Source organism: Polypterus senegalus, chromosome 6 (assembly GCF_016835505.1).
Source record: "Polypterus senegalus isolate Bchr_013 chromosome 6, ASM1683550v1, whole genome shotgun sequence".
In the NCBI taxonomy this organism is placed as follows: domain Eukaryota; kingdom Metazoa; phylum Chordata; class Cladistia; order Polypteriformes; family Polypteridae; genus Polypterus; species Polypterus senegalus.
Window position 1 is genome coordinate 126,313,869 of NC_053159.1, and position 26,448 is coordinate 126,340,316.

A 26,448-nucleotide genomic window follows, 5' to 3' on the forward strand; every position below is an offset into this window, starting at 1 on the left:
TGGCAGCCCTACCTTAATAAGCACACTTATTTTTATCTGTTATAATAATACCAAGGCATACAGAGAACATGCAGATTTTCGTACAGAAGCTAGCAATAGATTTTAACTTCCATTCCACATTCCCCCCTTTTTAAACTTAAAAGTTTAAATAATAAGAGAGTTTAAGTTAAACAGTCCAGGTCGAAAGAAGACTGGGAAGAGAATTGGGCCTGGGAAAGAAGATGCATGCGTTCTGTGTGGAGGAAATAAGCTTTAGTTATTGAGGCAGTGAAAAACCTCTGGATAAAATAACGGATTAACGGAATAAGACAACAGCAAATCAAAAGAATAACAGTTAAAGCAACTAAAAGGAAAACAAAAATGGATTTGAACCATTGGCCCCAAGAGTCAAAAGTGGATATAAACCATTCATCAAGAGGGGTATCGATGCCTGAGTTTTCAGCCAATTCTAGGGAGAGAGCGGTCAGACCAGCGAGGGCACGGGTAATGGAACCATCAGGGGCAGTATTATTCGGAATGTACGTACAGCAAGCATCTCCAAACATAGCACAAACACCACCTTTTTCAGCTAGAAGCATATCTAGTGCTAGGCGATTTTGCCAGGTCATAAGGGAGGTTTTATCTAATTGCTCATGTATTTCTTCAACAGCTTCTTTAGTAAAATTCAGGAAAAGCTGTTGATTGTAATATAAATAATTTATCCAATCCACATTTTTATTGATAGTGATTATGGGAAAAAGAGATTCAGTACCAGCAGCTACTTGATCTCTTGCTTTAAATTTGTTAGGGACACCTCTAGGCACACCTATTGAGTCAATATACACACCTGGACCATGTAATGAGAAATTTGCAACAGATGCTAAGGATCTACGAACACGATGTAAATGGGGAGAGGATGGAGGTTGTTGGCCATGAAGGGGAAGGAGACGGAAAGGCATGACCAATTGTACAAGGGCACAGGTACCAGTCCATTCAGGTGGGAGTATGTCCAGTAATTTAGATCTTCGGCACATCCACCAGACATCCGCACTGGCTGTGGCGTGGGAGGTGAACCAACCTAGGGAAATGTTATTGAGGAAAAAGGTAGAGGCATTGATAGAGACGTTGTAAGTAAAGGAGCACCAGGGGGAGGGAAGGGAGCCAAGGAAAACGGCATTCTTCTTAGGGGGGGCTTGAGTGAAACAAGTGTAATTGCCAATATAGGGACGGAACATAGGGGGAGTCATAGTTTGAATTGGGGGAAAAAGGGTATGCAAGGTATGACATTTGGGATTCGTTGGAGGGAAAGTGGTAGTAAATAGGTAAAGCAAGCAAGGAAGGCCAGTGGGGTCTGAGGGATTAGTTAAGGGAAATGGGGTAGTGGCAAGGTGAGGGCGTGCAGTGGCACATGCATAACAGTTGGATTGGTTTATCTGTCGCGCAGCCATCGGTTCTGGTCACCGTATCGAGTTTCTATGGAGAATGTAGAGGAAAGGGTGGTGATATTTAGAGAAATAATCGGTTGTGCGGGTAAGTCGTCAGGAGGAGGTGTAGCAGGGATATTTGAGCTAAGTGAGATAAAAGCTGGTTGTGTCTCTGTTACCTGTATAATAAATTTTCCAAGGAGATCTGTGCCAGAAACAAGGGCCCCTAATATATAGATTCCTTTATCATGATATGAGGGGTCTTTTATAGTGATAATCAAAGGATTACAAGTTTCTACCTTACATTCATGAATTGGGGTAAACCTTGATTTAATTATAGAAAACCTTGTTTTTAAATCCTGTTGCTGGGCTTCCCACGGATTATACTCCCAGTTCTGGTCACCAGTGTTTGCAAACACATCACTCCAGCTTGAACATTCAGATAGACTGGAGGAGGAATTCAAATCAGTTTTTGTACCTGGGTCAGTTCACACAAACATATTTTTCAGACAATTTCCATTTGTCTTGTCCACTGGACTCACAGGGAGCAATGGAACAAAAGTCAATCTGGAATGAAGCAGTCTTCCCTATTTGGAAAGTTAACGTGGGAAAGTCCCCATGTATTTGCTTCAATTGGTGAGTCCGATGGTCACCACCTGTTTGTCCTTGTCCTAAAGTCAGATGGATAAAAAAGATTAGGACTAGCAAAGCTATGAATGCCATTTTTTGCAATGCGACACATGAATCCAGGCGGGAAGTCCTTCGACTTTAACGGCGTGAGGTGTGGATAGCAGCACTTGGAATGGTCCCCTCCAGCGAGGTTGATGCCAGTGCTTCCTTCGGGTGTCTCTGACCAGTATCCAGGTTCCCAAGGGAATCTGTGACTCTGTTGGTGGAGGACTAGTTCGCCAAGCCTGGTTAACCTGCTCGTGGACCTCCTTCAGGGATGCTCGGAGACCTGTAAGACTGGAAAGAAGATCATTGTCCACAGTATGCAGATTGACATTGCCAATGACCATGCCAACAGGCATGGGTCGTCCGGTCAGAATTTCAAACGGCGACAGTCCCAACTGCCGGTGTGTCCTCCCTCTCAATCCCATTAAGGCCAGAGGTAAAGCGTCAGGCCAGGTTAAATTCGTCTGCTCACAGATCTTAGCCAATTTAGATTTCAGGGTGCCATTGCACCTTTCTACTATACCTCCGCTTTGAGGGTGGTACTTGCAATAGTGATGCACATTTATCTGGAGCCAAGTGGTCAATTCATTTATTACAGAGTTCACAAAATGGGTACCATTATCAGTCTGCAATTTTTGTGGTATTCCCCATCTTGGAATGTTTTCTTTTATCAAGGCTTTTGCCACAGTTTTGCATCTGCATGTTTGGAAGGGAAAGCTTCCACCCATCGGGAGAACACATCGACAATTACCAAGCAGTATCGGTACCCTTTAGATGGTGTTAGTTCAATGAAGTCCATTTGAAGATGTTCGAATGGACCCATTGGGTTAGGTGTGACAGCGGGACTTACCTGAGTACCTTTACCTACGTTAAATTTTTGACATAGTGCACAGCGTCTGCAGAATTGCTCTGCATACGTAGAGAAGCCTACGGCTTCCCAATGTCTCTCGACATCTTGAATCATGGCATCCTTTCCGGCGTGGTCCAGGCCATGTGCGATTTTTGCCATACCTGGAAAAGAAGCTTTTGGAAGGAAAGGTTTGTTATTTTGCTTGTGAGTCCAGACCCCATCAGAGAGGGATCCTTCTTCGGACCATTTTCTCTTTTCTCTGTCCGTGGCTGCACTCTGTAAAGAGATTATTTGATTATCAGCGTCTTTGTCATCTTTCTGTTGAAATAAAAAAATTGGTGTGTTATTGTAGGCAGCCTGTTTAGCAAAGTAATCAGCCAGGTCGTTTCCTTTGCTGACAGGATCTTGTTTCCCAGTGTGGGCCTGGCATTTAACTATTGCCAGTCTTGATGGTTTTATTATAGCTTCGAGGAGGGATTCGACTAATTTCTGATGTTGGATGGGCTTACCAGTACTGGTTTTAAATCCCCTTAATTTCCACAATGCTCCATGATCATGGCAGACTCCAAAAGCATACCTGGAATCTGTATAAATGGTTCAATTGTGACATTAGACACTGCATAGTACAGAGTCCATCTACGTTTTGATAGTGTATTGCCCTAGCAGTAGTGAGATGTGAAGTTTTGGCCTGCACTAAAATGGAGTGTACAGCGTGAGGCACCTTTACTGTTAGGGGGCTCATGAGCACTATATCTGTACTGGCTAGCACGGCTTCTGTTGTGGCTGCTACTGCTCTGAGACAGGTTGGAAGTCCCTTAGCCACTGGATCCAATTTTTTCGAAAAATAGGCTATTGGCCTTTGTTTTTCTCCATGGAGCTGTGTTAGTACTGCATTCATATATCCCCCCTTTTTGTCCACGAACAAAGTGAATGGACGAGAATAGTCAGGGAGCCCTAACACTGGCGCAAAGAGTAATGCACTTTTTAAATCACATAGAGCCTTCTCAGCCTGCTCATTCCACTGTATGCGCCAGAAAGAGGAAGGTCAGCAGTGTTAGCTAGACTTTGCAAAGGCTGTGCTCTTTCAGAAAAATTTAAAATCCATTGTCGACAGTAACCTAAAATGCCCAATACAGACATAACCTGTTGTTTTGTGACCGGTCTGGGCAGGTTTTGAATAGTGGTTATGCGGTCTTTTGACAGAGCTCTGGTACCACAAGTGATGTCATGCCCCAAATATTTGACAGTGGTTTGAACTAGCTGCAGCTTGGCCTTAGAAACCTTGTGCCCATTTTCTGCAAGATACTTGAGCAATAATTCCGTATCTTGTGTGCATGCTTTCTCTGTTTCACTACAGAGTAATAAATCGTCGACGTACTGTATCAATGCACTTCCCCTGTCAGGCCAGAAGCCTTCCAGGTTTTGAGCAAGCGCTTGGCCGTATACACAAGGAGCCTCTGTATAACCTTGTGGCATAACGGTCCATGTCCAACGGCGGTTTTGAAAAGTAAAAGCAAACCAAAACTGAGAATCAGAATGTACAGGAATAGAAAAGAAAGCATTTGCTAAGTCAATAACTGAGAAATAACGTGCAGATGGAGGGATTGTAGACAGAATAGTGGAAGGATTAGGCACAATCGGTGCTCTAGGAAAGATAGCAGAATTGACTTGTCTGAGGTCTTGGACAAAGCGCCAAGAGCCATCAGCTTTCTTTACTGGCAAGATAGGAGAGTTTACAGGAGAATATTTAATAGGAATTATAGCCCCTTTTCAACTAGATCTTTATGTACAGCAGCAATTCCGAGTTCAGCCTCGTGAGAGAGAGGATATTGTGCATGGCGAGGACGGAAGGAGGATTTTGGAAAGATTACTAGAGGTTCACAATTTGCTATTCTGCCAAAATCATTTTTCCCTTGAGACCACAGTGTATCAGGAATCGAAGAGAGCCATGGAATGCTATCAGTTTGCAATGAACATAAAGAGAGAGACGGGTGACACAGGGAACGAACAACTGGCAGATCAATCTGAATTACTACTTTAGTAACTAGATGGTCTGAGGTGTCAAAAATACCTGGCGCAACATGCAGCTAATCAGTTCTATTTAGACATTTTTCAACCCAGTCCCCAATTTCAACCCAGCGAATGGTGTTAGATTTAGCCAGAGAGACATGGGGCACTGAACCACCTAGATAGAAAATACTTTGTGAACATGTGAGGTGAACTGACGCAGCAGCTTTAGTAGATGAAACAAAAATACATGGAATGTGCAAAGTTTCAGGGCATGTGCTGGAGGAAAGAAAAGATTCTAACCAAGGAGTGTCTACTTCAGCCGGGAAATATTGGGCAGTACAATGCAGGGTGTCCGGGACTTGTAAGTGGGGAAATAGGCATGAGGGGAAAGAATGAAGGGCTTTCAAGAGGAGGGTGTGCGGTGAGATGTCAAGGGTCCATGCAGCAAAAGAGGGCCTGGGGTGTGTAGTTTGGCATAGGAGCTTAGGAATGGAGCAGTAAAATCCTTGTTTAGTTAAAGAAATTGAGACTGACAATTTAGTCATAAGATCCCTTCCCAGCAAGTTCACAGGGCACAAATGATTTAACAGGAAGCGATGAGTTAATGGAGAGCTGTCGGTGCTGAGTTGCACTTGCAGAGGCTTTGAAACTAGTAGCGTGTGTGGTTGTCCTGAAGCAGTGAGAACCTTCACAGTGTCTTTCGAGGCAGGGACCTCCAACAGCGATAAAGTGGAGCTTGTGGCTCCTGTGTCCACAAGAAAGACAGTTTCTTTGCCGTTTACTATTAAAGTCAATAAAGGGTCAGTATCAGCATGACGAGTAAGCAAAGGAAACTGGAAAAGTGGCTGGTGGTCCCTGCTAATTCCTAGGACCAAGGAATGTCATTGGGCTCAGGGAGAGGGGGTGGCGGAGGCGCTTGTGTGGGCAGTTGCGTCTGAAATGTCCAAGTTCACCGCAGCCGTAACAGGCATATGACGCTGGCGTCTGCTCGAAGGGTCAGGCATCTGAGCGAAAGGATTATTAGGGCTTGATAATTGGAACCCTCGTCCTCTCCGCGCCCTCGCCTTCCAAAGAAATTTCTGCGTCCTCTCCCCCTAGCCGGATCAGTTCCACCAGTATAGTAATTTATTTGTGCAGCCAACAGTTTGGTCTGTGTGTCTGACTCTTTTAATTTAGTCTGTCTCTCAGCATGCTCTGCATGACGCTTGACTTCCTCGAACGTAGCGCTTTCCCAGCCTATGCAAGACATGCGAACTTTGCTTTGAATATCACTTCTCAGTCCCGAGACAAAAGGAGGCACTGCAGCACGAATTCTATCGTTTTCATTGTCTAGCCCAGAGTGATTAGCCATCAGATCTTGCATCCGGTGAGCCCATTCATCCACTGTCTCGTCTTTTTTCTGCTTAGCGGCTGAAATTAGTGACCAGTCTGTGCCCTTTTTATATTTTTCTGCCAGGGCTCCTTTCAAAGGCTCCCACTGGCCGAGGAAAGGACCTTCATTCCCGGGGCCTCGGAAAGAGCTTCATTCCAACGCCAAGGGGCACCGTTAAGATCACCGTGATTTACAGTTGCCCATGTGGTGCCCAGCTTTGGCGGAGCACCTGTGTCCACTCTGCAGCATTTGGTTTATACATGTCATCAAGCTGCTGTAACTGTTGCACAAATTTCAGTCCACCGACCGCTTTGGGGTCGGGCAGTTCAGACACCACATCCTTTAATTCTTGAATGTCCCAATTTCGGTGAATCATTACGGTAGTGGGATTATTATTGCCTGGGGTTGTGCGGATCATGTCGGGGTTGGGGACTTCAATGAGGGGGCAAGAGAATGTTGGGCCAGAAGGTTTAGGGGAGCCGAAGGGGGAAGTAAAACCGCCCATAGGTTTAGAGCGGAGGGTCTGACTTCTCGTGCGCTGGGAGACAGATGACTCTTCTGGTTTCTGCCATTGCAACCCAGTAGCACCTTGTGAATGATCTGAATCATCTTCCTCAGGGTCAATATGTGAGGACGGGTCATAATGATATTGTTCATCGTAAAAACTTGCTCCAGACGGTTCGTCTGTTAACTGGGGTGCAGTTGGAGGAGGGGGTGCAGGAGGTGGAATCGGGGGAGTTTGGTAAGGAGGGGTGGACAGATTACGGGGTATAGGGGTCTTTCTTTTCAGTCTTCTTTCTTTTACTTTCAGGCTTGGGCTCTGTCTCTACCTTCGTTTTCTGCAACGCTAGCAATAACTTTTCCTTTTCTTTCTGTGTTTTGACCTCAGCAGCCAGCAGCTCGTTACGCTTCTGCGCTTGCAAGGTCCTATCCTTTATCACCAATTCCCATCTATCAAACATGTACATTCGATACGGACCTTTGTTACAACATCCTCGTGCATTTCTACATAATATTTTCCTTATTTCTTGTATTTCTGATATGTCCACAGTCCCGTCTATCGGCCATCTGCCACCACTCTGTTTATTCCATTTTTACATGCTTTCTTAAAGTCTAATCCGGTTTTCTTTTCTATTAATTTCCTAGGTGAACCCCCTTTCGGACCCGAGTGAAAGCTCGTGTCCGAGACACTTTCCAAAAATAATCCTTCTAACAGAGACTTTTGATTTCCCAAAGGAGTCTCTTTGACCGGTTTACTATTTTGCTTTCCCATAATGAATGGCACTGGACCACAGTAGAACAATTCAGCCCTCGCGTTCTGCTCCCAGTCCTGTCCCACTCCCGGATTAGTACTCAAGTGGTTTCGTGTCCGTTGTTTAGCAGAATCGTACAACAATATTCAGCGTGGAGTCCGGAATACAAGATGTGCTTAACACCAATTCCTTCGTCAGATGCCTCCTATGTGCCAAACTGCTAGTGCATGTCTCCACCACAGAGCAACCCGTAGAAGCAGGATTATGACCAGACGTTAGGAACAGAAAACTCGTCCACCCACTCAGTGTTATTCCCAGACACTCAATTCATATACTATGCTTTTCTTACTCCCATTCCCCTATTTAATAGGAGTGTGCCACTCACCCCTTTCTGTTCCGCTTCCCAGGGAGTAACTTACTAACGTACTTGTAGTATCTTACACTGTCCCCCGAGGGACCCAAGTATTATTCCCTATTTTCCAGTTACCATCCACTACGTTAGTGATACAGTATTTATTTTCCTTAACTTCCCATAAACCGGTCAAATCCCTGAGCTACTTCATTCACTCAATCGGACTCCCTCGGTCTACTCACCAAGAAATTCGTGACCTGCTAGGGAAATCCCAGTTGGTTCGACCTTCGTATTCGGTCAGAGGAGGCCCTTCGTATTCGGTCAGAGGAGGCCAGGCCTAACTTTTGCCAGAGCTGGTCCTTCCGATCCGGCCGGAGTCGGTCCTTTTACCGGTCCTCTGGACGATCCCGTTTAAGGAGTCACCTGTCCGTCTCCGCCCCACGTTCGGACGCCAGAAAACTGTGGACGAAGGTTCAAACAAATAGCAGGCAGACACCAATTCTAATAAGCAGAATCTTTTATTTCTGACTTCTTGGTGAGCAGAGTGGCTTTTCCTTACAGAGAGAAAATGCAAGGAAGGCCCCCGACAAGGGGGGTTCAGCTGCATTTATAACAAAATCTTCAAAGAGAATGGTTAGAAAAAAATAGATCAGTTCCATCCAAGGTCACAGAACATTGTTTACAAAATGTGTTGATTACAACGGAAAGCATAAATTCTAGTCTTATATTTGGAATGAAGCTTATCAGAAAACGTGTCATATGTTTGGCATCTTACTTGGACGATAATCTAGACACTGCTGAAGCAGCTGGGAAGAGTCAAAAACTGCATTCCACACCGGCAGCTCTACCTTAATAAGCACACTTATTTTTATCTGTTATAATAATACCAAGGCATACAGAGAACATGCAGATTTTCATACAGAAGCTAGCAATAGATTTTAACTTCCATTCCACAGTGTGCATGTGTGTGTGTGTATGTGGGTTTCTCTTGTGTTGGACTGGCGACCTTTCCCGGATTTGTTCCTGCCTTGTGCCCTGTGCTAGCTGGGATAGGCCCTATTCAGGACTAAGTGGGTTAGGAAATGACTGACCGACAATGAATTCGGATGCGGATGTCAACATTTAGCTTCACCTATACGAGCTGAATTTGACCTCTGTGTAAAGTTTGAAAATGTACCAGAACACATTTATTTTCACTTTCTGAGGTGGCACAATGCATACTTTGAGTGTAATCTACCTCTGTCAAATCCCCTCTTTCCCTTACAGATAATAAACCGCATGATCACAGAAACGTCCAGTGGAGGAGTGACAGTCAATGATGTGCTTCTTCATTTTACCATAGAGTCACTTCCCTTTGGGGGTGTGGGTAAGTTGAAAGAAGTGGGAGAGGTCAAGGGTTGTTTTAGTAGATAAACAGTTTAACTTCCTATTGTGTTATCCCAAACATGTACATAATACAACAGGTGAATTGGCAACTTCAAAACAGCTGAGCACAGGTTTGTGCCAGTGCGTACTCTGGCACTTGGTCCAGGTTGGTCTCCACCTTCAGGTTTATGCTTCTGGGGTAGATACCAGGTCCTCACATGGATCAATTTGTAGTTGCCAATTTAAATGGCATGCATGTTCTAGGATGTCAGAAGAATCTGGGGGTCCCAGGAGAAATCCTACATGGAGTCAATGCAAACATCACATAGACAGTGGCCAGGCCAGAAAATTGAACCAAGACCTTTAATGTTGTAAATCAGTAGATATCATAGATACCCATAGATATCAAGCTCCAATCTGAGATAAAGCTAATTTAAAGACAATTTAATTGACACACAATTGACAGCACAACGTGGTCATTAGCACATCTATTATCTTTATTAACGAAAGCAGTAATTTACACTTATGGTAATTAACCAAAATATGAATGGATTAGCAATGGAAGTGAAGGCAGCTTGTGTTGACAGTTTGACTAGCAGCTACCGTATTAAATGAATTTACCCTTTGTGTCCAATGTATTTTCTTTTAGGCCAAAGTGGCATGGGCAGCTATCATGGGAAACACAGCTTTGATCGATTCAGTCCCCGCCGTGGCTGCCTTGTCAAGTCTCTGACGATGGAAGGAATGAACATAGTGCGTTACCCACCGATGAATGCAGACAAGCTTCACAAGGCCAGATTCTTTATGCAGAAGCGAGTGAGGACAAAGAACTTGGGATGGATTTTACTTGTACTTCTCATTAGTCTGTTGGCCCTAGCACTGCTCATTGCCTTGGTGGTCGTTATTCTAAAGGTACACACTTTCTTTTTGTGAACTGGTGTGTTCAGGAGCTGTTAAACATTCTTTTCATTTCTCTCAATTTCTTATAGCACTTACAAATAATTGTACAGTTCGCATACACTGTATCTTTAGAAACTCATTGGTTGTGACTGTTTCCTATTGGCATTCACAGTGATGGTGCAGAGGCATCTGTATACTTCAAATGGGCTATATGCAGTGCTCATTGATTTGGATTTTCTGATCCTCAGATCTTTCCTTTTGATGTGTACATGCTGGTTTGTGCTTCTTGACCTCCTTGCAAACATCAAAACCCATGTGCTGCTTTCCACTTATGTTACTGATTAGGATAATGCATTTGAATTGAACTTCTTTACATTCGTTTATTTAATTTGACCTGGTTTTGTATAGACAAAAGAATTAATTTAAGTCTGCTTAATCTAATATTAAAATATAACTTAACTTTTTTGTAGCAATTATACATCAGTACATCAGTATTTGGTTTATAGCTGTAAATACTGTAAGTGGAAAATTTGCCCACCATTTTAGCAAAATCTTTCAAGCTCTTAACAAGGTGAGTGGTAACAGATGGTGGATACTAATCTTTAAAATTTGAATGTCAGGGTAACTTAAATGTCTTTCTGAAAAAAATTAAGTTTAAGTTGCCTTTTTAAATAATAAATTGATTTCAGCTGATCAAATTTAATTGTAATCAAAAATATTTATTCTGCAATATAAAGTAAGAATTAAAGAAGTAGTAAATAAATATGTTGCACATACATTTAAAAAGATGCAGAATGTTTGAAAATGCGCATTGACTATAGAGAAAAAGAAACAATGTTGACAATAACCTATTCTTTCCAGTTCCTTTGGTTCCTAATTGAACAAAAACAAGCAAGCATAATTAGACTTCAAAACATCTTTATGAACATGAAGAAAACGTATATAAAGACAAGCCAAAGAAAATTTTCCATGTCCATTGATGGAGCACTGGCTCAGCAGACACTGTACAGACTAGTAAAGAAAGTTTTCACTCTTGTCACACATTAAACATAAAACTACACTGCCATGGACCCCTTATTTGCTTCACCACACTAGGATCTGTGGTTCAAATTCTTACCGAAGTAGTCAAGACTGACATTACATTTTGTGTGAAGACGTGATACCTTACTTTCTAGCCATACAAAGCAATTTAGACCGGAGTGTCCAACTCCAGTCCTGGAGGGCCACAGTGGCTGCAGGTTTTCAATCTAACCATCTTCGTAATTAGTGACGAGTCACTGCTAATTAAATTCTTTAGCCTTCATTTTAATTGACTTGACTCCATCCCCCTGAATTGTCTCTCTTTTTTTCCTAAATTAGCAATCAAACAATAAAGAGATAGAAAATAAGCCAACAGATGACCATCTAACCGGTGCCCATCACACAATATCTGAAAATAAAGAAAGGTGAAGGTCTCAGTAAAGCTGATCTGCTTTAAAATATTTTGATAGTGTTCTTAGAAAAAAAGACAATCAATAGTTTTGGAAACATCTGCTGTGGCAGGATGAAAGCAGCAAGAAGCCATGGAATTAAATAAATGGTTTAATTAACAACAAGAATGGACTTCTAATTAAGAAATTGGTTGAAGTTTGAAGTCCCAATTTAGCTGGTTATTTGTTGGCTTGTTTCACATCTCATTTCTGTTTGGCTGCCATTTAATTAAAAAAAAGAATCAATTCAGAGGACTGAATCCGTAAAAACAGTAGCAGTAAACACTAGTAACTGATTAGGAAATGAGTTAGAATGAAAACCTGCAGCCACTGCGGCCTACCAAGATTGGACCTGGACACCCCTAATTTAGACTATTATCATTTTCACTTATCGACACGTGGACAGATGGATATTTCCAGAGGCATTAGAAGAGGTTTTCAGGCAGAAGCCTAAAGAAAATAAATTTGTGAGATCATTGCTTGTTGCAGAAATAAATTTAGGAATATTCTACCTTAACTTAGTGCAACAATGCAAGATCATGAATTGCATACATACAGAAGAAATACCCTGCTAATTTATTGTGCAGCATCATAAGCACAGAAGGCTGTTCTTGCCAACAGGTACATTTTTTGTTGATTTATTGAAAAGAAAAAAGAAAACAGCTACGATACTAGTTCAAATTATCTGGTTAAATGAAAAGTATGAATCATCCACCTCTCATTAAAATGTACTGAAGTAATTGTGAAGACATGTCTGCCACTATAGTACAAAACACAACTGCACCTATGAAAGTGGTCATTTCAAACATTATTAAACATTCCAAAATTATAACCAGTTCCCCACCTCTACAGTTTAGAGATTCATATATACAAAATGCCTACTATGAGACACTTTCTCATACATAAAAAAAAAAAATCAGAAGAATAAATTCAGACATGTGCGTCAGTAGGCTTTGCGCCTTAGGAACCAAGTTACTTGAAGTATTATGTAAGATTTCAGTAATTAATTACTGCTCCGATGCTGATTTTTCTGATCATAAAATAGGTAATTACGATAGCAATTGACAAGAATAATTCATAATTAATTTCAGAATGAAGATATTTAAGGGTTCCTCTGGAGTGCCTCTTTCTTTTTCACGATTTGGCTGAAAAACTAATCAGCACATTGTCATCTCATTTTCAGTTTCATATTTTTCTTTCCAGCCATTTTAGCTCTAGACTATCCTCAAAAAACTGTAACACACAAACACACACAGACAGATAAACACCCATCATTGAGATATCAATATTTTTCAGGGGACCCGAAAAAGTCAAGATCAATCAAAAACCAAAGATTGAAATTTTTGATAAATCTAAAGCTTTCGCTCTTCCTCCATAGATGATAAGTTAGGGTAGGGGAGGTTGCAAACCAAGAACGAACAGAGGAAGAGGCCAAGCAGACAATTTTAGAACTAAATGAAAATGGGATTTTTTTTTTTGTAGTATATAAGACATCACTTTCCCACCGAGTTATATAGGGTGGATCAGGATTCTTCCAGTTGAGCAAGATACTTCATCATGAAAGCAATAGGGAATTAGGAATGATTGTAAATCCAAAACTAAATGATAAATAAGCAATTTTCTTTCAAAACATATGACCAGGAAAACGTTTCACTTAGAAGGGGAACACTTCAAGCCAACAAAAGCAATAAATTAATTTGGGAGAGACATTCCACCATGTTGAAGCGTGCTTCAGATGAGACAGAAGCTGCCTCTGCTTTCTTACATGAGTGGAGTCACGTTTGAGGCTAATAAGCTCCATTGTATACTGATGCACAATGTCTACTAAACGTTTCGCTATGTTTCAGAAGCCACAAGGAGACAATATACTGTACCTTGGTGACCATAAGGTGTAGTGTAAATGATTGCTTCATGCAAAGGACAGACAAACTCTGAAAAAAGACAAATGTGACAGTCGTTTGACAGCAGAATAAGAACCATGTTGAAAAGGAGAGACGGATGCAAAAAAGTGACGACTAGGAGATTAAACTTGATAAATTATACAAAAAGTTTAACTGAGCTTGAGAAGTTTTTATAATTTTTATTTTACATTTCTCCCTTTTGTATTAATTGGAATGCACTACATTATGCCTACTGTGGTGTTTTTATTAAGGGTTTAGGATGGTGCCATGTGGGGATTCAATGACACTGAATACACAATATTCCTAGTGCAGTGTTTTTATGATGAACATCTCTGTGCCTTCTATAAGAATGCAAAACATTACTTTTAAAATCTGTGCCATACAACTTTCATTACACACCCACACACATTTTTAAAATGTAAATTCACATTTCAATTGTATTTTCATAAATATACTGCACACTGTGAAGCTGCCAAAATCTTTGGCTAAAACTACTGAATATATTCTCTGTTAATGTGTGTTACTGTTTGTTTTTTTATTGATATTTTCTGATGTTTTTAGATGCCAAAACTTTTTATTAAATAGAAGCCATTAACCTTGTTAATGTTAATCCCGAGTGTCTGTTGAGGTCAAAATTCTATATAAATTAACCCGAATGTCTCTCAGGATTTAGCTCTTATAATTCAGTGCACAGCATTAAACCCAAATAACTCTTGGGACAGTGTTCTGCTGCCATGTAGTGGATAAAATAACATTGTGCTTAAAATAAATCCGGAATATGTCTATGCATTTTGCCACTCTTAAGTTAGCTCATCAATATTAATGACCAACACACAATGGCATGTAAACGAAAAGCTGTAAAAACAGATTTGGAACAAAATTAAATTGAACCATTAGGTGAATTAAGCAATAGTGGATATAGTGTGCAATGATCATCAGACAATGATACAAATAGTAAAACTGATGCATATGGCAACTGTATGAGCAGACCGCTGTGATGTACCTTGTGAATTTGGTCAGCTGAAGGGTCACCATAGTGTCAGTGGGTGCATGGCAAAAAGGCAAATAGAAGGACGAGAAAGACATCTGTCCCATAACTGTCATTGACTGTTGTTCATGTTAGGGGAAATGTGGAAGTCACAACCTGGGTTGGCTTGTATCATGCCCTCCATGCTGCTGGGATAGGATTAGGCCTCCTGTGACCCTCAATTAGTTTATGTGGATCTGATATTGTTGTTATGAATAGTATGATTTGTAGTTCTATACTCTTTACTATTGCATATCTGTTCATCACATGATATTAAATATTGTCTATATTTCTAGGGGCTCAAATGATAACGCTCCAGTCCTCCATGATGTCTCATTTCAAGAAAAAGAAGATCAGCTAGGTTTTGTTCAAGCATATTGTTACTCAATAATTGAGGATCTTTACCCAAAGGAAAAGAATTAATTTTACAGAAAAAACACTGTATATCTTGATGAAATATAACTGGAAGACTGCAGGTATTTTTCATCTGCCATCTTCTATTGTGTGGTACAGTGAGATCCTTTCATTTCCAGCCAATCTACAGTAGAAACTTTTCCAGTGTTATTTGTCTGAAATTTCAAACACACTGCCACAGTATATGACTTACAAAAGGTTCAGGAGAATATTAAGAAATGACTGTTAGACGCTTGTCTTTAGTCCTGGTGTGTACCATGAGATAGCATATTCATATGAAATGAAGACACAGGAGAAAAAGAAGAAAAAATTGCTACTTGCGGAATTGGTCTCGTCCGATGCGAGAGATGGACGTCTGAAGTGGAGCTCCGCTAGCAGCTATTATTTACCTATTATCCTGAGATATCCTGCATTTATTCAACCCAAGGAGACTGCTACAGTATATATGTAAGCATATATAAACATGGCCAGCAAGAAAGGGGGTCCGAAAGAAAAGAAAAGTAAAGCTGCACCCAAGCCAAGATCAGCAAGCCCTAGCTCAAGATGCGGCCTTTCAGAGAGAGACCTGGAACAGATGGGCGAAATTACAGACGCTTTGGGACCAAGGTACGCTACATCGTCGCCGGCTGAGAGTGAAAAGGGGAGCGAATGTACGATCGGGAGTGCAGATCTCGATAGCTCGCTGATCGGAGAACACCCGAAACTGGAAAGGGCCTTACAGTCCGCAATCTCAATTACTCCACGCGAGCTGGGAATAGCGGGGGCACCGGCTACAGTAGAGCCTGATGCTTCACCTACGGTACAAGAAAGCACAATTAAAATGTCTAAACTGGAGGTGATGCTCGCTGAGATCGTACAAGATATAAAGAAAACCGAAAAGGCAAATGAGAAAGCAAGGGCAAAGGCACATGAGAGGCTGAAACAAGAGTTGCTGGAATTGAAACAGGAATGTCAGCAAGCAAACGAAACGCAACGGCTGATGCTGCAACAGGCAAATGAAAGGCTGCGACAAGAAATGCAAGTGGAAATGCGACAGGTGCTGGGTAAAATTGAAACGCTTACTGATCAATTGGAGGATCTCAAGGAGACATTTACGACTAGGATTGAATTAGCCGAAAATTTAGCTAACAGTGCTGAAGAAAAAGCAGAAAATGTCAGCTCCGAATGCAAAAAACTCGGAGACAGACTGGCTGCTTTGGAAGATGGAAGTAGAAGGTATAACGTCAGAATTGAAGGTCTGCCTGAGAATCGAGAAAGTTCAAACCCGGTGAAATTCGCTACTGAACTTTTTTCTAAAATAATCGGAGACGACTTTAAAGCAGAATCTGAGATAGCAGCAGCTTACCGCGTGCGCGGATCAAACACCGTTAGACCCAGACCAATGTCTTTTATAGTTCGTTTTGAACGATTATCATTTAAGCTAGAGGTGATGGCACTCCTCAGAAACAAGGAAGATATTACATTTGAAAATATCCACATTCGTATTTTTCCTGACTTCTCTCCAGCAACAGCTACTAAACGCACAGCCTTCTACAACATCAAACAGCGGTTACGGCAAGCCAGCGTCAAATGCAGCCTCTTGTATCCGGCAAAACTTAAAGTGGAATGGCAAGGTCATTTCTATGTCTTCGCTAGCAAGGAAGAAGCAGAAAAGGAATTAAGAAAGCTGATCCCGGGACTATTCTGATATATAATAGTGAGTCATGGCGGTAAATGATAAAGCAAGGATTAATAATCTTCTGTCTGATCTATTCGTTTTAAAATACGGGATTTTTATCAGCATATATTCTCATATATTCTCATTATTACTTAGTATTACTAGGGCGCTATCTGTTTATGTTTTATACCCTAAACGAGACTGTTCAATATCATACCCTTGGTTTATTGTTATTGCTATTACTGCATTAAGAGTTGTTATGCTTATTTTGGACACATCTTTATGCAGTACTTCTTTGTATTCCTTGCTCTGTGCTCCAATAAACACACGTTATCGGCAATACACTAATAATCCAATTGTGCTCCACTCACTTAGAATCTGGATCCAATGTAGAAAGCATTTTAAGACGGAGAAGCTTCTTTCTGTGGCACCTCTGCAAGAGAACCACCTCTTTCAACCTTCACAAACATATGCAGTTTTTAATATCTGTAAAAAATTTGGAATTAAATTGCTTAGAGATCTTTATATAGACAACGTCTTTGCTTCCTATGAACAATTACATTCCAAATTTAACATTCCATCTACACATTTCTTTCACTATCTTCAAATCAGGAACTTTGTTAAACAGAACCTTCCAGATTTTCCTCATCTTGCACCCTCATCCATGCTGGAAAAAATGTTGCTCAATCTCAAGGACTACATCTCTACAATATATAAAATCATTTTGCAATCCCTCCCTTTCAAAGATTCAAGAGGACACTGGGAAAAAGATCTCTCAATTAATATATCAGAAAAGGAGTGGAAAGTAGCAATGCAGAGAATTCACTCGAGCTCCATATGCGCAAAGCATACAATTATACAACTCAAAATTATATATCGAGCACATCTGTCTCGACTAAAACTCTCCAAAATTATTTCCAGGGCATGATTCAACCTGCGAACGTTGCAATCAAGTTCCAGCCTCACTGGGTCACATGTTCTGGGCCTGCACCAAATTAACATTATTCTGGACAAAAATTTTTAATTACCTTTCAGACAGCCTTGGACTCACAATCCCTCCTAACCCATTAACAGCTGTGTTTGGGGTTCTTCCAGAGGGTCTTAAGGTGGAGAAAGACAAACAAATTGTGATTGCATTCACTACACTGTTGGCACGCAGACTTATTCTGATAAACTGGAAGAACCCAAACTCTCCTTTTTAAGTCAGTGGGAAACTGATGTGTTATATTATTTGAAATTGGAAAAAATCAAATACTCAGTTAGAGGATCTGTGCAGACTTTTTTTCAAAATATGGCAGGATCTAATCAGTAATATTTTAAAATAAGTTTATAAAGCACAGAGAATTTATTAATTTAGGTATGTTTACAAGCTGTAAACTTTTTATGCCGTTTGCCTTGCTCTCTCTTCTCAGGGGTGGGGATCGATCTGTTCTTGACTCTATTTTTCTTTTTGTAAAAACTTGATTGCTTTGTATGGATTGCAATAAAATTAATAAAATAAAAAACAAATTGCTACTTACCTTTTACAACTGCAGTCGTAGCCTTCAAAGCCTATAGAAATGGGCAGTGGAAGAAACAATATGGTAACTGTTAGGTCAGTGTATCTGCCGCCTTCTCAGAATATGAACTTAAACTTCTTGGATGAAAACACAATCATAAGACAACAAAGGTTTGACAGATTTTACTTTTTTAACTGTTGCTCCGAGAGCTCAGCTTTCATTGCGTTGTTCACAGTGCTAGATTAAATTTAGAGCCTTTTTTGTGAGATTACTCCCTTCATTTTTATTTCCATATTGTTCCAACCTAATTGCTTAATTAGAAGCCAATCACTGTTGATAACAAACCTTTCTTAATTTGACGGTTTGTTAGTGGCTTCAATTTCTCTTACATCAGGCCATTATTTTAATGCATTTTTTGTGGATTAGTGTAGATTACTAATTCTCCTTTTTTTATTTTTGTTTCTGTTTCTTTTCAATGGTTGTATTAAAACAGACAATTCATGATAAAATGATTCTTACAGTTGGGCTGTTTATAAGTAATACTAATTAACAAGGGACAATCTCAAGAGGGCCTGAGAAGTGCCAGTAAACGTCTGGCGCTACAGTAGACCCAGAAAAGGGAATCTGATAGCAAAGTGATGTCAATGCCTTTTATTTTTAACCCTGCAGTTCTGCTTCTCTGTCATACTCTTTAGCATTGCTGACCATCTTTGATGTTAATGATGCTGTGCAGGTAACATTATTGCATTTTCTTCTTTAATGCACTCATTTAAAACAAGGAGTGTTTATTGCATGTGTACTTCTTTTTTTGATGTGCACACAAATGCAGGAAGCTACTTTTTACTGAACTGTTAGCTGACAGTTATGGAGCCAAGATTAAAATCTGGGAGTTACACAAAATTCAAAAGCTTTCCTTGATATTTTACCCCTAAGATTTTGAATAAAAGACTTGTAAAAAATGTCACTGAGCAACACACAGGTGTTGATTACCTCAGTGCTCTTTTGGATGTGTACGGTATGGATGGAGAACGTGTTATCTTCAGCTGGGGCTACTTAAGGGCCAGTTTATACTTCATGCTCAGAACGTGTACGCAGACGCATCATGGCTGAGCACGTCCTCAGAAATTAACGCCTGGAGTTTCCATGTTTTCCTGGTGGGTTTCCACAGTGGGCAGGTGTGGTGATGCTAAAATGACACTAGTGTATGTGTGTGCTTGTGTTCACCTTGCAATGAGTTGGGGATTGTTTCTGCCTCGTGCCCAGTGCTAGCTGGAATGGGGGCGTCCCTGGATTGATGGATGTAATCACTAAACATCCATTCTTTTCAGAGATATTGTGGCAAGGTGTCCTGGGAATTTAATGGCAATTCACAACAGAGCAAAGCCTTAATGTTGTTTTCTCACCATGATGATATCGCGCACTGCCACCCGGTGGAATCTTCCAGATTTACGTAAAGTACGCATGCAGGTGATGTGACCCTGCTAACAGTATAGGATACAACGCAGCCTGTCTCAGGACATTTGCTACAACGGACAGCAGTCAGCAGCTCTCCCCCTCAATCAAGGTGAAGTCATCATGTCAGGCTATCAATCTATAGCTGTGCAAGTATTAAATAACATTACAGGAATACATTTAGTTTTAGAAAAATCTAAATATGTACTTCAGATGAAAATGACACAAGTTATTAGTCTTTCATGTCTGTGAACCTTACTACTCATCTCTGAAATTTTATCTGCTTCATGTTCCCCTCAACTTCATCTGTTTTTATTATGTTTTTAAATTGCTTCCTCAGAATTTTTTAATTCTCGTTTGGCATCTTCTTAGATTGGAAGTATTTACTTACTTTACAATTATTTTCCTTGTTGTTCAAACATTAGAAAATAAACAGAATATAAGCCCCCAGTCGTTCCACAGGAACAATTTTCTGTCAGTAATGATCATCCAGTTTGTCACTGAGTACGTGGACAGGTAAAGTCGCCAAACAAGCCACCATGTATGAACAGAGCAATTCTTTTGAAGAAGTGAGAGGAAAAGTATTTGCCAATTTTTCTCAAATATATACAATAAAAACAAAGGGTTTTGCAAAGATGTTTTTAAAAAAAAAGAAGCTTTCAAATTTGAGACACCGTTGAATTATTTGAACAGTTCAGAATCTCAAGGATGATTTGGAGAGTAAACCTGTGTCACGGTGTGAGATTATTCTTACATAACGACTTAGTGTTGAAACTGCACAAAGTAAGACTTGAGTTTTTTAAACAGCTTTTGTATCGTGTAAACAATAGAATATACATTTGTGATTTAGCATGGGTTGCCCACTCTCTGCTTTTTTTAAGTCTCTGCTAAAACCAGGATTTTGATAACTGTGATAATTGACATGAATATAAAGGGCTGCTCTTTTGCAAGAAGCAAAGCTTAATTTGTTAGTGCATTTAATTTGTGTTTTCTATTTTGCCATAAATAATGTAATCCACTTCATTGTGTTAATATACTGGATGTTGCTTCTAAATCCCAGCATACAATTGTGAACTGCAGTCTACACTTCATCACATAATGATTGCTTTTATTTCAAGTCAATTGTGGTGGTGTAAAGAGCCAAAATGATGAAAATCGTGTCACTGTCCCAATACATATGCACCTGACTGTATTGTATATCCAGGGGCCTCATGTATAAACGGTGTGTACGCACAGAAGCGTTGTGTAAGAACTTTTCCACGTTCAAATCGCGATGTATAAAACCTACACTTGGCATAAATCCACGCACTTTTCCACGGTACCTCATGCCTTGTCGTACGCAAGTTCTCCGCTCGGTTTTGCAGACTGGCGGCACCCAGCGTCAAAGCAGTGCTACTGTTCTTGTGTGATTACTCATTATTTTCATGACGCGGCTTTATAAATACACCGAAACTAACCGCATATTGTTTATTAGTGTAATGCATCTGATTGTAATTAACTCGTAACAATATAATGGTCCAGGGAACAGCCATAGTATTCCAAATACCATAACTGCTTTAGCGCTGTTACTCTCACTTCTTCTTCTTCTTCTTCTTCTTTCAGCTCCTCTTGTTAGGAGTTGCCACAGCGGATCATCTTTTTCCATATTACTCTCACTGCACGACTCGGAGTATTTATATCACTGTATCTGAGTGTGAATCACAGCAGCAACTGATCGGAAAGAGAATTATCGGTATACAGCTTTAAGGAAACGCTGTGTCAGCCACTGCAAAATGTTTTAAAGCCTTTCCTGTACGGACCTTGCGGTTCAGAAACAGAAACGATATCATTTATAAGGTGAAATTCAGCAAAATATGTTTATTAAATTATACAGATAAAACTTTAACTTCATTTAAATAATCTATATTCTTCACTGGGAGTGTCGTTAAGGATAGAATAATTAAACATGTACTATGAAGATATTTCAATGTTCTTTAAACGTTTTGAAGAATCGGCGCTAAGCTTACAGATGGCTTAACATCTATTACAGAGCTGATTGTATGGCGATCGGTTACTTGGGGAAAGAAAAGCAAGGACTCTTGGGGCGGCCACGCCAATATATATTGAATATAACACAGAAAGAGAAAATAACAACACAGCTAAAAACACAGCGACAAATTTCGGCAAAAGTTAAATGCTTGTGTTATGAGCACGAGGCGGCTATGCAGTGTCTGCAACGGACGTGGCCATCCACCGTGCACAAGCTACCTTACTGACAGGCGGGCGAAGGAGCCACCGATTCTTCCTCTGCCCAGTGCCACCACAAGCCTAGAGCTGCCCCTGATTGTACTGCTGCAATAAATTATTTCATCGAAGTGAAACACGTTTAATATCGTGCTTTAACTCCTATCATCATGAAAATGATATCACGTATACATCTCAGTATTTTAGTTATTCAGAGAGCTGTAATATCACGAATGTAATGGACTCTGTGTCCAGTTGGAGGAAGAGAGCCGGTTTAAAAAGCAAGTAGTGATTCACACACACAGATCACATACGAGTAGAAGATCAAATACAAAACAAAGCATTTACCGTGCTACTTTAATTACGATGTGATTTGAGAAACTGGTTAATTAAACGATATTAAGATGAAGTTTATGATGTTCTACTTTAATGACAAAATAAACTACATGATTAAAGTGGAGGGCGGCACGGTGGCGCAGTGGGTAGCGCTGCTGCCTCGCAGTTAGGAGACCCGGGTTCGCTTCCCGGGTCCTCCCTGTGTGGAGTTTGCATGTTCTCCCCGTGTCTGCGTGGGTTTCCTCCCACAGTCCAAAGACATGCAGGTTAGGTGGATTGGCGATTCTACATTGTCCGTAGTGTGTGCTGTGAGTGTGGGTGTGTGTCCTGCGGTGGGTTGGCGCCCTGCCCGGGATTGGTTCCTGCCTTGCGCCCTGTGATGGCTGGGATTGGCTCCGGCAGACCCCCGTGACCCTGTGTTCGGATTCAACTGGTTGGAAAATGGATGGATGGATGAATTAAATTGGAAATGTCGAGATTGAAGTTGACATTTCGTGCTTTTTCCTCACTGTGTGCCTTTTTTTCTCTGTACCCTAATAAGCTTTCATATGACACTCAGACAGTGGGCTTACAACTCTTCTTTTCACGCGACTTTGATATGTGACTTCTTTTTATTTCCGCACTGTGCGATTTTGTGAATGTGAGCTTTCAAGTTTCTCCAACACGCTATGTCACTCGATCAACTTCATTTTGTTGATTATACCACGGTTTATTTGAACAAATAGTATGTTTTTCCTTTGCCTCCACTTGGTATTCGCTGAAATTCTTATATTTTTCCCGTGCTTTTCCTATTGTCTTTTCACAGAAGGCTGAGCTTAAGGGCGATTTATATTGATTTGCATATTCAAATAGGCGTAATTCTGGGAGGAGCTGGGGCGTTACATAAAGCGCGCACGGCGTAGTTTTCACGCTGATCGGGATTTATGTAGCGGAAGAACGTGGAAGTTGGAGTACGCACAGATTCCTGCATCTGAATTGTTCTGTGCGTAAGCACATTTCGGCTTTTGTGCTTTCGCCATGTTATAGTGCGAGTTCTACGCACGGCGTTATACATGAGGCCCCAGGTCTGCACAAGGTCATTTCCAGTGATGTAACTATTCTATTAAGCAGGGCAGTGTAAGTTACTTACTAAAGAAGGGTAACTGTCTGAGGAAAAATTAATCTAGAGGCGAATCAGTGACTCGTATCATATTAAATATGACACTGATGTAGAACAGGTTTTCTAAATAAACTGTAACAAGTAATAATGTCCCAATGGCCACAGGCGGAGGAGGACTCTCGGCGTCTGTCATGGCGGCATGTCGTGCCCCAGCATCACAAAGCAGTTTTGCCTTTTGGCTGACTGTTTTGTACTCCTCTGTAACTGTTGTATTTAGGTCAAATATATTAATGCTTAGATTGCTTAATGCATTATAAAAAGGAGGCAGTTTTGTATACACCACCATGTGAAACAAATATGTCTTTGAGATTCCCATTAATGTCTTGTGTCCCAATGTGGCTAAGGTTTTCTTTCAGAATGGCAAAGCACAGATGTATAGCAGAACTGGAAAACCATCGACCTGCAGTTCTGGGCAGTGCCAAGAGGAGAATTTTCTTTTCTTCAATGTCCAATGCCAAGAAAAAGACATGCTGCTGACATAAAAAAAACACTCTTGATCGCGGTTTATGTTTATGTAATCAGATTTTCTAATATGGCTGAAGGTTCACGTAGTCTTCTCATGTAATATTCCTGATGATGCTTTCACCTCCTATCATCCACAAACAGATGAATGTATTACTTGCATATTTCATACCCTTCTTCCTTTTTTCCAGCCTTAGTATCTGCCAGATTTATTTTTGTACCTCACTGTAAAGTTTTAGCTGCAATTTCAAACACTTTGCATGCTCATACATACTGTAGAGTTTTACCTTTTTAACATCATCTTTACTCATAAGCCAACCTCCCGTAATTATCAGTGAATGTTTTCCTCCTTCCCCAGACAAGTGATTTGTGCCTATTCAGGAAGATCTTTAATGAAACTTGGTTGTTTAATTCCTTCTTAATAATACCATTTTAATGATAATTTGAAATGCTTTTCTTTATTTAAACCACTTCTCCTTCCAAAAATTCTAGAACAGTTTGTGAGTGATTTTCACACGGGGATTGGGCTGATGTCCAGTGTTTGACTCCCACATTCAGTCTTTGTGCACATGAAGTTTGGCCATTCTCCTTGTGTGAGATATAAAGGTGAATTGCGTAGAAATATGTGTGCTCTCGGTTTTATGAATTAAATATTATTTTGATGTACCTATTTTTCTGTTTTTTGGAGTTGCCATGTTTTCACGCTCAAATCCACACAATGCTTTTCATAACCAAGAACTCTGTACACTCATGCAGATGGCAGTAAGTAATGATCTGTGCACTGTTTTTCTGAAATCGTGATGGTGAACAACATAATAATGGAAATGCTTATCAAAATGTTAATATCAAGGACCAAATAAAGGGACTAATGCCACCCTTTGCCTATAAAAAAGCTTCAGTCTTTCTTGGAATATTACAGTACGAGCCCTGAGTGTGTTGTGTGCACCACTCCTTAAAAAGAAATGCCTCCAACTCTTTGTGGGACAAAGCAGGTTGAAGTTAACTGCACACTCTGCACTCCAGAAAGTCCTATAAAGGTTCAATGATGTTTAGAACTGATGATTAGGAAAGCCATGGAAGGATTATGAGTGCCTGAAACTGCTCTTAACATATTTGTAGTGGGTTGTGTGTGATCCTAGAAAAAGGGCAGAGCATGAAGAAACCGTGTCCTGAATGATCAACTCGTATTCCTTGGCTATTATAAAGCAATGTCAGACTTCTGTCAGACCTATTGACTCCCATTAGATGGCTACTCGTACCATTATGGTTAAAGGATTGGGGTTTTTTAAGTTAAAGTCATGGAATATATCACGTGAATCACAATATATCAAGTGAAGCACATTTTATACATTTAAAAAAATAACTAGCCCACTTTGGAGCTAAAGGGTAAGATCAGGAAAGGTCAGGTTGGGGTCATGCACTGGTACAGCACGTTGCTGCACCCACGACACAATGAAACAGTTCAGGATCCTGGATGGCAAATCCCCAGACAGTTCCACCCTCCGGAAATGACTATCTATCTGCCACAGCCATGTTACATGGGAGTCCCCTTGAGCTGGTCCAGCCAGTTGGTTCCTCAACAATGAGGATCATGAGAGCTGGATCACCCTTAGGGAATCGCACCACATGGCCGTAGTGCCGTAACTGATCCTCTCTGAAAATGCAGGTAATGTGCCTCATTTGGGACTCCATGAGCAACCATTCGTTCAACACAAAGTCAAACCAGCAGTACTCAAGGTCTCTCCAAAGAAACACAGTACTGAAGGAGTCCAGTCTTCGACTCTGGAGAGCGTCCATGTCTCGCAACCATATAGCAAGACAGAAAGCACCAGGACTCTAAAGACTTGGACCTTCGTCCTTTTGCATTGATAGCGGGAGCACCACACACCCGTTTCCAGCAACCTCATGATCCCCAAACTCTCCCAATCCGTCTACTGACTTCATAGGAAGAGTCGCTACAAACATGACTGTCACTGCCGAGGAAATTAAACCCATCGTCAAGGTCGACACTCTCTCTGCAAACAGACACATTGCTGATGGTTGTGTCTAAACGGTCATTAAAGGCCTGGGTCTTGGTTTCTATCCTGGACATTCGCAAGCCCAGACACTCAGACTCCTCGCTCAGTCTCTCAAGAGCCCCAGTCAGAGCCTCCATTTATTCTGCCAAAGGGTCTCTCAAAAGTCCTAATGCAATGAAAAACCTTAAAACTTACCGAATAAATTGTTATGCCAAAAATGTTATATACTATTTGTGATAAGTGGTCCATGGGGCTGTGCTAATTTAAAATAAGTAATCACTCCCTGCAAAGTGTGGGTTCTAATCAGGTGCGGATGGATGCGCGAATGCAATTTCACTCCAGGGATGGATGGGTGATGTCTGCCTGATTGCGTAGACACATGTGAGAGGGAGGAAAAAAATGAGAGCGAGAGAGAAACAGCCGTGAGAACAGTGTCGTGGAGAGAGCAGGACGAGCCATATGGCAGGCCATTTTAACATTTAATCCATTTCCCTTGATATCAGTAGTTACCATGGTGATATCGTTGGTTTTAAATTTGATATCAAGGTTTTGAAATTTAATATCAAGTTTTTAAAATTTGAGATCACACTTTTGAAATTTGGTATCAAGTTTTTGAAATTTCATATTGATAAAAAGTCTGAAAAGCTCTAT

The 26,448-nt window shown here is 40.8% G+C and overlaps 1 protein-coding gene across 1 annotated transcript in view; it reads left to right on the forward strand.

Moving 5' to 3' along the window:
* Positions 1-15,363, forward strand: part of LOC120531571 (aldehyde dehydrogenase, dimeric NADP-preferring-like) — a 48,233-nt gene extending 32,870 nt beyond the window's left edge. The window contains exons 10-12 of the mRNA XM_039757090.1: positions 9,182-9,281; positions 9,930-10,192; positions 14,874-15,363. Coding sequence (XP_039613024.1) covers positions 9,182-9,281; positions 9,930-10,192; positions 14,874-14,885 — 375 coding nt within the window. The 3' untranslated portion in view covers positions 14,886-15,363. The remainder of the gene's footprint in view (positions 1-9,181; positions 9,282-9,929; positions 10,193-14,873) is intronic.
* The last annotated feature ends 11,085 nt before the right edge of the window (positions 15,364-26,448 follow it).